At 40.2% G+C, this 10,730-nt stretch overlaps 1 protein-coding gene across 7 annotated transcripts in view; it reads right to left on the bottom strand.

Annotated features, from left to right (window-relative positions):
• Nucleotides 1-172: 172 nt before the first annotated feature.
• The window catches only part of kcnab1b (potassium voltage-gated channel subfamily A regulatory beta subunit 1b), a 57,183-nt gene continuing 46,625 nt past the window's right edge, over nucleotides 173-10,730 (bottom strand). For all 7 annotated transcript variants that reach the window (XM_080778373.1, XM_080778374.1, XM_080778371.1 and 4 more), the window contains 6 exons: nucleotides 5,595-5,680; nucleotides 4,719-4,839; nucleotides 4,527-4,621; nucleotides 4,307-4,427; nucleotides 1,942-2,030; nucleotides 173-1,442 (listed from right to left, as the gene is read on the bottom strand). In XM_080778373.1, coding sequence (XP_080634499.1) covers nucleotides 1,344-1,442; nucleotides 1,942-2,030; nucleotides 4,307-4,427; nucleotides 4,527-4,621; nucleotides 4,719-4,839; nucleotides 5,595-5,680 — 611 coding nt within the window. In that variant the 3' untranslated portion in view covers nucleotides 173-1,343. The remainder of the gene's footprint in view (nucleotides 1,443-1,941; nucleotides 2,031-4,306; nucleotides 4,428-4,526; nucleotides 4,622-4,718; nucleotides 4,840-5,594; nucleotides 5,681-10,730) is intronic.

Here is a 10,730-nt window from a genome sequence, read left to right as displayed (position 1 = left end):
GAGCGCACTGTGCAATGCAAAAGGCGAGTACGCTCCCGGTGCGCATTTCCGAACGCACCCTTTAACTGACCTACAAAAGTACAAATTTAATTAGACCACCAGTGAATAGAACATCTGTACATAAATAAGATTGTTTGCCTGATAAAACAGTCCACAGGATAATTGTAGGGTATTTATTTGTATATACAAATATGATGCACAACACCAAGAATACATTTTGAAGACATTTCTTTTCTTTTCAGTAACATTGCCATATTACACAAAATGGCTTGGAGAAAACAGTATCTTTATTATCTTCATGGCTCTGTATTTAAAATCCACAGACGCACCCTTCAGGGTAGGCCTACTACTCCATTTGACTATACAAATATTCTTCCGAAGATACAGATTCAAATTAAATGAATCTAAAATTATCACCACTGACAGAATGTCTGGCAGTTAAAATGATAATACAGCTGACGGGCACAGATGAACTGTTTTGATGCATGCTAGTATTTTCTTTTTAAACTGCCTTTTTGCATTGCAAATGGCAAATCATATGCTTATCCTGTCAGCCGCTTATCAAATAAGGAAACAAATAGAACAGTCAGTCAATACAGCAATACATTTCTGTTTAGCTCTTGGTATTGTAGCAACACAATTGAGAGAGTGGGCATGTTCAGTTCATACTGAAAATCTTTATCACATGAACAAGGGAACAAGGGAAGGGCACAATTACAGTAAATATTTTTCACAACACCTGTAAGCTATTCTCTGGCACACCAACCAATAGGATGCCTTGAATCCAAAGGCCTCAAAACAGATTTCCATGTTTAAGTACACAAACCTTAATTCCAGGAACTTGTCTTTGCGACTGTCCATCAGTTTTGTGTGTACAGTAGTTGTAGTGTAGTAACCATCTCTGCTGTGTGAGATTGTATTCACAACAGATAATATAGCTTTTTCTGCCTTAGATTAAACCAAGGACTTGTTTGGAGCAGAAAATAATTGCATACCAGTATTCTGCTTGGCTGGATCTTAACATGTGGTTGGACTGGGTCCAATCAATGTACTGTATATGGCCGAGAAATGTCCACCAGAGGCTGCCATTTGGACAGCATGGAGATAATTCACAACAGCTGTAACATGCAAGTTTTGTCAAAGCGCTCATTCTACAATAATGAGTACTGGTTGATCTTCGTACAGACAAGGAGCCAAGCAAAATGGTCACTATGCAGTCACACACTCAGTCATATACGCACGTCGCACACACAAGCAAGGTTGGGCACAGACTTAATGTGCTATGGCTGTGAGGAGTGAACTTTAATATGCTTCTTGGTCACAGTTCTCAAAGGGTCCACAGCTCAATGGTGTGGGTCCTTCATCTCCTTCTTATTGTGAGGACGATTACCCAATATGTGATCCACTTCTGAGGCAATGCTCGCTGTCATCTTTGGAATTACCTGTGATGCATACAAAAAAATGTAAGAGCACACAAGTTTACATAAAATCCTTTTTTACAATAGCATGTCACGTGTGAGAGAAAAACCTCATAAACCCCGGCATTATTTTGCCCAGCTAATTTTGTATTTCTGTATTCTATTCAATATATTATATTATATTATGGTTTTAACCACTTAAACCCTGCAAACTGTCCCACAGGGAATCTTAGTAGGTCCCCTTCTTTTTTCGACCCTACACCAAATCTCTTTGCTGAAATGGGATGATTAACAAGTACACAATGCATCACTTCTGAGCATGTAGTAATATTTTTGCCAGAAGTTTGCCCCAAAATAGGGATAGGGACAATAGGGTTTATTTGGTGGAAAATCACTGCCTTTGTGTATGAATCATGCAATGCAATTACACTTACAAGATGCCTATACAACAACAACGAATGAGATACTAATCTCAATCTAGATGTCTTTCTTGTGTTGCGCAATTATGAAATGTCCTTTGTACCTGTATGGCTCCTAGGTTCTCTGTGAGCTGGCTGGCATTAGAGGATCCCAGTAGCACTGAGCTCACACCCTCATTCCTCAGGCACCAGGCTACAATTTGGGAGTAGTAAATAAAGCATTTAAGGCATTATTACAGGCATAAGTAGCAGTATTTTCAGCAGAGGGTAGACTGAGCTTAGCTCAAAAGCCTCTGTTTTGTTTTCAAGGTTCAACGAAGGTAGCTATCTTTCATGTGAATGCTAATGTGATGTTTTATTCTTAAGCTGAAGTCCCTGAGCTTGTGTCCTCACTAGTTACTTTAAAACGTTGTGCTGGTACTTTTATTGGTCTTTCCAACAGTGTAGTACAAGCATGCTATAACATTGCAATTAACATTCCTGTGCATAAAGAAACCCACTGACAGTGGTTTAAGACGTGATTACAGACCTGTTGCCTTAACAACTGTTGTAATGGAAGTACAGTATCTGAGCACTAAGTATGTGAGCATCTGTCCAGTGCTGTGCTAGTTCCCAGTCAGTTAAAAAAAGAGTTGACATGGTCATGACAACTTGTGGGTGTGATGAGACAAGTTTCACTGTAGGAACGAGGTCTCCACTCTCGTTGACTGGAACCTGGAACGGAACATTAAAATAATAATAATAATACCGGTAATAATAATAATAATAGAACTTGTAGTGAACTTCCATTAAATTCAAAGAGAGCTACTAGCATTGGTCATCGATAACCGGGAGGCAATAGAGTGAGTGGAACATTTTCAATACCTGGGTACCACAATCTCCTCCTACCTGGAACGAAAACACCATCACCGTCCATAAAAAAGCTCACCAAAGACTATTCTTTATAGACTTTATATGAAAAGCCCAATCTTTTCCAGTTATCCCATGCACACCCGCATCAAGCGGAAATATTTTTAATATTTGAAAGGACTCCTCTCATCCAGCCAACCATTCAATTATTCCCCTTCAGGTAAAATAATCTGTAATATCTCACATCAACAATAGCACTTACCCTGAAGCAATCTGCTATCCGTATCCTACCGTATCTTAAATGCTTCACCAGTTACGTAAATTGTGAACTACATAAGCACAGGCATTTCAATCCATCCCTTAAAGGACCACTTCACCACTTTTCAACCTATTTTCATATAATAGGTCCTCACTAATAATCATGATAAAATGGCACAATTTTTTTCTACTCAGTCTGTGTCTCATAGGAGGGTTGTGGGCAGTTTAGAAACTGTCTTCCAGTGACATCATCATTAGGCAGATTATTTTTTAAACTATATTTTTCTACAAAAATGTTTAGATTTTCATTATCGTGAGAATGATGTCTTCCATTTTCACATTGCAACTTTTCAGGACTAGAAAGCCTGCAGTTTTTATCATCGATGATGTCACTGGAAAAGGGTTTCTAAACTGCCCACAGCCCTCCTATGAGACACAGACTGAGTAGAATTTCTTTTTTTTACCCTCACAAAAACATGCAGTAATCCTGGTCTCTAAACTGCCTCCCCCTGGCCAGCCGGGGCGCCTGATGGAGGGGAAAGGAACTGGTTGGAATAACGTGTTCCTTCCACGCGCTACGTCCAACCAGGGAAACTCCCCCCTGTCAGGTGTAAAGTAGCAACTTGGACACTCAAGCATGAAGGAAGCATGAGTTAAGTCCGTTGCTCTCCCCAGGTTGGCGGAGGGTGTGTAGAGCCCAGGATCACATTAGATGATTGACACAGGGGTGAAAAATGGGTTACAAAATCGTGGGATAAAAAAAATATTAAAAAAAAAGAATTTCTTTTTTTTCAAGATTATTAGTGAGGACCTATTATATGAAGATAGGTTGAAAAGTGGTGAAGTGGTCCTTTAAGAGCGTATCATATATAGTACATAATATGGGATGGTACCATATTATAATGTGGACAATCTTTTATATATTGAGTAGTTATGTTCTTGTTATCACTAAGCACACCGAAACAAATTCCCAATCAACTGTAAAGTAGTTTTTTTGGCAATAAATTATTGGATGTTGAAGGAACATTACACAAGATTACCTTCTTGTTATTATTGCCATGAGCATCACTGAACTAGCAATAACAGTAAAGAAAACTCTCTACAATATTATAACATTGTGACATGGTCACAAATTAAGGTGACTGCCTTTTTTAATTAAAGTTATTCAAGCATGTCAGTATATGGAAATGGTTGATATGTTTTATGTCCTAGTGATGAGGCATATGTAATTTGAACATGGCTGAGGTGTACTTTATCGTTATTTGAACGAGGCCGGAAAGCTATAGTACTTCAGCCATGCAGACGGATAGTTCCCATTATACAATGGTCCATGGGAGCTTAGTGGTGTATAATGTCTCTTACCTATGGCTAGCTGTGGCAGAGTGCAGCCCAGCTTCTCTGCGATGAGCCCCAGGTCCTTCAACTTTGCCTGTTGTTTGGTGCCATCCTCGCTCACTACCTTATCCTTCAACCACTCGTAATGCTGGAGCAAACAGAACAGCAGTAGAGAAACACTGGAGATGGCAGTGATCTATATATACAAAGTTGATAGTAAAAACTTTATAAAAAAATGTTTTTATACCTTCATCGACGCCCTGGAAGTTTCCGGAATACCATTCTCATACTTCCCAGAGATGATTCCACTGGCCAACGGTGACCAAGACACCACACCCACACCTGTGATTGGACAACAACCAATATGAGCAGGATATGTATAAATATTTATTTGTTTTCCTGTTTTCCTTGTTTTTATTCTTTCTCAGATTCCACTTGCCTATCTTGTGATAAAGCTCTGGTAGCTGTGCCTCAACCTTGTCCCTATGGAAGAAGTGATACTCAGCCTGCTCACAAACCGGAGGGATGAGATTGAACTGCCTGGCCACAGAGTACGCCTCCTGAACATGTATGGAGGAAGAGAGAGGAGATGGGAGGATGAGAGAGAGAACATGAGAGAAAGCAAAGGGGAAAAAATGATGTTGACCTTTTCAAACTACACAGTAAAACCCTTATGGTTGCATTTATACTCTCTTCAGTGTTCAATAACAACTTTCCGCCCAAATGATATTAGCCTGTAGTATACAGGCTAATATCATTTTGGGGGAAATTCTTGTGCAACATTTGACCTTAAAGTTTTGATGGCCATGTTATGGTAAATATAAAATAACCTCTAGACTACAAGCTATAAGCACTTCTCAATTTTATGCTTTGTCAGTCACACAACAGTGTTTGTCGTTGAAGACAACTGATTTTTGGCAGCAAATGCTTGTTGCAGTGCCAAATGTTACAGAGCCCATGGCAACAACTTGCTGCAGTCACAAGCTATAGTCTGTTTCCCAAACAGTGATTCGGGACCAATTTTTATGGGGTCACGACTCGAGTACATTTTCTACATTAAAAAATAAATTTAAAATAATAAATATTAAAATAACTGTATACATTTGAAAACAAACAAACAAAATCTAAGAAATGCCATGAATAAAATATAACAATAATTAAGAAGTATTGAAACTAGCCGAACTACAAGCACGCAACACGGCACGAAGCGACGCGTTGTTGTGTGCTTGTAGATCTGCTATTTTCACCCTTTATTTAATCTCTCTTTTGGGTCTCGACCTGATATTCTCTGGTGATTCTCTGCTCTGCCACTCACCATAATCTCCATGGAAGACCACCGTGATGTTCCCCAGTACATAGTCATGCCCGTGTTGATCAAATGTGTCATCGCCCTCACTATCTCTGTAAGGACAACAAACACCATGTTGCAGTTAGCTTCATTGTCAGAAATTCAGCAGTGGGTGGCGCCACTAATCCTTTTATTTTGTCAGAGAGACTTGATTTAACCACTTTATAGCCCTATACTGTATATAATATACAGTACTTTGTTGTATGAAAAATAACAAAAAAATAGGCACTGCATCACAACGTACAGCATTGTGACCCTTAAATCTCCACTTTTTGACATTTGTGATATATATTTTTTGTTTTTGGTACAAAATAATATACTTTATTAACCACGTTAATGTGGTTAAAGGCATTATTTACCTTTGTTTACTTTCAATCCCATATTATTGTTTTGTATTCTGCTCGAATTCTTCATCAGAAGAGATTGACAGAGTTATGGACTTCTTCAGTTCAATTTAGGCTAATTGCGTTATGTGCCAGACACTGGCCAGGATGAGAATCGATTAGAGGCTTACGCCATTAAAAGCAGCCGACCTGCAACATTAGTGGTAAGAGGACAATTGAAACAAAGATAATGGCATGAAATGTGCTCGGAAGAAAAGCACACCCGTTGAACTACAGGTATTGATTGCTCAAGTCATATTATTCCATGTCCTAGAGACTGCTACAGGGGACATCACCCTTAGTGGGTTGTTGTGCTGCAGGGGCAGCAGGGTAATAGCTGATTTTCAGCATGGGTACATTTTGTTGGCAGAGGTGGTGAAGTGTGAAAGCAGACCTAATTTTTAAAATAGCCCAGAGCTCATATAGCCCAGAGCTCATACTGTAGCTCTGCAAATGCCCAGAGGCAGCCATAAGCCATGGCTTGTCTCACACAGTATACAGTTGGGTAAATTAGACTGAAGCCTAATTTGAAGCCATCTTTAATGGGCAATGGGTTAGTGTTGCAGTACTCGAGTCCGGTCTTGAGTAGGCCTACACATTATCATTTACTCTGTCTCGTCTCGGTCTCGCACATGATTAGGGGTCAAGCCCAAAGGGCGTAGACCCCTTATTGTTTCCGTTAGAATTCTACCATTTTTACAGTTATGGCAGTTCTGTGCTATCGTTCTTCACGAAAGTCGCAATATGGTAAAGGACCGTGAGAATCCCTCAGGAACTGAGGAACTGTCATTCGTCAAAACACCTCTGACCTTTAGATCTCCTAATGAGTCAATGTTATGATTTCTCGTTCCACTTTTTTGGACGTCAAAAAGCGAAGAATTCCGTGACCTTGGTAACCACTCCGCTTGAAATTGCCAATATGTGAATTAAGTTGCCCAACGACAAGATGAAAAGTACATTTGCATGATCGCTTCACACCTGACTTGTCCTCAATATATGTGAGGAGGAGAGCAGAAAGTAGAGATGAGCGTCATGAGCCCACAGCACTGTGATTAAAAATAGTGATTCACTATCATAGTCTCTATTTCTCTATGGACTGAAAATGTGTAGGCGACACAGGGAGAGTGTTCCAAGAGAGAGCTGGAAACCAGCGAGGGAGATCGAAGATTGGAAGTAAAAAGTGAAATGCAGCGAGCCAAGGAGGTTCCTCCTTGGCTTTTTTTTCCCACACGATATGTGGCACCCACGCCGTTTATCTGGAGGCCATGAACGTGGAACAGGGGTTTATCTGAGGTGAGGCTCAGTGCTACACTATAGCGCGGTCAATGACGTATACTTTTGTAGGGGGGGGGGGGGGGGAAGTTAGCATCTTTCCTTGGGTTCCTCCTAGATGGAAATAAGGAAGGTACACAGTAACAATACTGTACATCACTTTCTTGGTCCGGCAATTCGAGCTGGCAGCTAAACTGGAGCCAGAAGATTAATGGAATGCATTGAAGTCAATTAGAATAAACAATATGTATGATTTGCGAGTTGCGTCCTTTGTCAAATAATCAGTTCAGGAAAATAAAAGAGAACACCACACATTTTCTGATCTCTTGTTTTTTGATGTGCACTATATGTACAGAATAATAAAATGTCCTTAAACCATTTGTTTTGTTTGATTAATTTGTGTGTGTGTGTGTGTGTGTGTGTGTGTGTGTGTGTGTGTGTGTGTGCGTGTGCGTGAGTGCGTGCATGTGTCATTAATGCATTAACAAAGAAGGTGAATATTAAGCTGTGACAAAGCAATGTTGTATTGTGAAAAGACCTTGAGTTTCTGACAGTGGCAGATATGGGACAACGTTGACAGGACAAGGGTTGACTCCTGTCTCGTGATGACAGCTCATTCTTTCCAGTCAGAAGGTATCTCAATAAATTATACTGTGCACATCAAAAAATAAACATAAACATATTAGGTCTTCCTTTATTTTCCAGAACCGATTATTTGACAAAGGTTACAATCATTCAAATATAATATATTGTTTATTCATAAGCATGTCCACCCGGGAGCAAAGTAAACGTCCTGTTCCAGTTTGCCTCCCAGTGCCTGCTATGCCATAGAACGCATGGTTTTGGTGTCTCCTTTTTCATACCCTCCTTCGTACTCTCCAAGCAGTAGAATGCCTAATTCAGGGTGAGCCCCTGCATCCTGGGCATTCTACAATAGTACCATCAAGAGCATCTTGACGAGCACTCAACTCAACAACAAAAAACTACAGAGGGTGGTTCGGATAGCTCAACACATAGTAGGTGGTGAGTTTCCCTTCCTCCAGGGGATACACCTAGCAGTGTGTAGCCAAGGTAAAGCAAATCCTCAAGAACATTCATCACCCCAGCTTTTTAACCCATTTTGGGGGCTGGAATTATGTTATACATAATTATGTTATACAAGCTCATAGATCGAGCTTGTAGTTCTGCTATTTATGAAATATCTCGAAAATGTGACACAAATCTTTGAATATATATTCTTTCAGAGCGAACGTTTTTAACTCAAATCTTTGCTTCTGCATGGGGGGGTCCCTGGAACAACATATTTTCAGATGGGGGTCGCCCTATACATACATATAATTCTGTGGGTCCTTGACATGAAAATGTTTGAGAACCACTGACATAGAAACATTGGGTTTTCTGAAAACTGTCAGGATTTAGAAGATTATTTGTAGAATCTTTTCTCAGGTAAAAATGGGTTAACTGGTTGGACTAGTAGCCTATAGGTGCCCAGACGGCTACACCAGCCGCCCGGGCCACAAGCAACGTTTTGATGACTGGAGGATGTGCACTCTGCAAAGCAAACTTTTCTAGTTGCATGATGCTATGGCTCATGTCAAGAGGCTATTTCCGTGCACATACCCCTCCCAGAACAAGCCTCTCCCATGGAATTACAATTCATTATATAATGGGGCATGGATGAGGCTGTAGACACCTGAGACATCAGTCTGTGTTGTGTGTGGATATGCCAGCGTGCGTGCATGCGTGCGTGCGTGCGTGCGTTCATTATGTATCGTGTGAAAATCCCCCCAAGCTTTTGCTGTTGTTTAGCATTCTGCCCAGGTGTGAATGTGCTGTCCTTGAATGTCCCTCACTCAACAGCCACTAAAAACTGTGGAACAAAGACTCTCCCTAACCTCTGGAGATAGTTCATCCAAGGCCCTTACATAACATACCAAATAATGCCCTATTTTATTGTCAGTGACAGTGTCACATAAAAAGACAGAAAATAGGCGTCCTACAAAATCTGATCTGAAAATAGATTTTTCAAAATGTGTGGAAAAAATAAAGTATTTTTTATGTTCGCCTATAAATATGGGCAAGCATGGGTTTTATAAATATTGAAGCCAATGAAAAGTATCAACGACAGGCTCAGAGCCTGTGACTAAATAATGAGTACATTGAATTCATTGGAACACACAATTGTTTTCACTTTCCTGAACAGTAACAGTTCTGGACTCACTCAAGTCCAAGGTCTCCACCAAACTGCAGCCATTGCTATACAGTATACTCTATATTGCTTGACATTTGGACGGTGGTTGAAAGTCCCATGGATGAAAGAGCTTTGTTATGGTGTATGTATGGCAATGTGATTTGATTCAAAGCCTGCTTATGGATGCCAAGTCTGCCTAGTGTCTCATGCCTCCCTAGTGCTTATTTGCACTTTCCTCCGCATTTCCATTAAAGTCGACTGAACAGATTCGATTTTCACTGTGAACTGATGCATGGGTTTTCCAGCACATAATGAGAAATGGTGACAATTGAAGCGAACCACATATAGGAACATTGTCTTGAGACTTGCAGAGATTATTATATGCAGACTACACTATGGATATGAAAAAAATATAATTGCATTTTAAGCAGCGCCAACAGTATGCAGTATGCTGTTTTTGAGTCCATCCCAACTGGCAACATATCAGACAGTCTTAGATTGTCCGCTGACCCGCACTCTACCCCACGAAAACAACTGCATTCATATACCCGCACCCGCCTGCACACACTTTTATCTCACATTATGTGAATCAAGTCACGTGTATGTCTTACCAGGCGATTAGCCATTGTTCCCACAAGCATTTTAATCCGATCGGTGGCCATTTTCTCAAAAATGTATAATGTATCAGAGTGCAACCAATAGAGTTGCATAGTTGAAAGCATATTATGGTGAAAAAAAAAGAGAAAATGGCGATCGGAGAAAATGGCGATCGGATAAAAATGCTTTTAATTGAACAATATGTAATTCATGGGTGCTAATAACCTGCCAGAGCAAAATTGTAACATCTGTGGCGCACTTTATATTTGAAATTTGTAGATATTAACATTGTAAATGTAGCAAGGTGCATAAAACAGGGTGAAGTTGCGTCATGACTGTCATGATTATGACCAGGCAATGAACTCTACACATGGCACCCACACTCCTTTGTGCATGGCACCTTTCACATCATATACAACCTTGATTAAAGCCACATAAACACTAGCATACCTATTCTGGCGGCGAACATTTGGCAAAAATAGCAGATCTATGAGATCACAACTTGTCGTGTTGTGACGTGTCGTGAACTTGTAGATAGGGTGCTGAGGAGATTTGGTGTAAATTAGAAGGGAAGAATATGTCTAAACTAGTTAATGCAGGTATGTGTGTTCCGTGTATATAAGCATGTCTCAAATAAAAAGCAACAGCAAGCAAAAGCAA

Source organism: Protomyctophum bolini (assembly GCF_963924005.1).
Source record: "Protomyctophum bolini genome assembly, chromosome: 12".
NCBI lineage: Eukaryota > Metazoa > Chordata > Actinopteri > Myctophiformes > Myctophidae > Protomyctophum > Protomyctophum bolini.
Note: the sequence above shows the minus strand (reverse complement) of the source record. Positions and strands in the feature narration are given on the sequence as shown.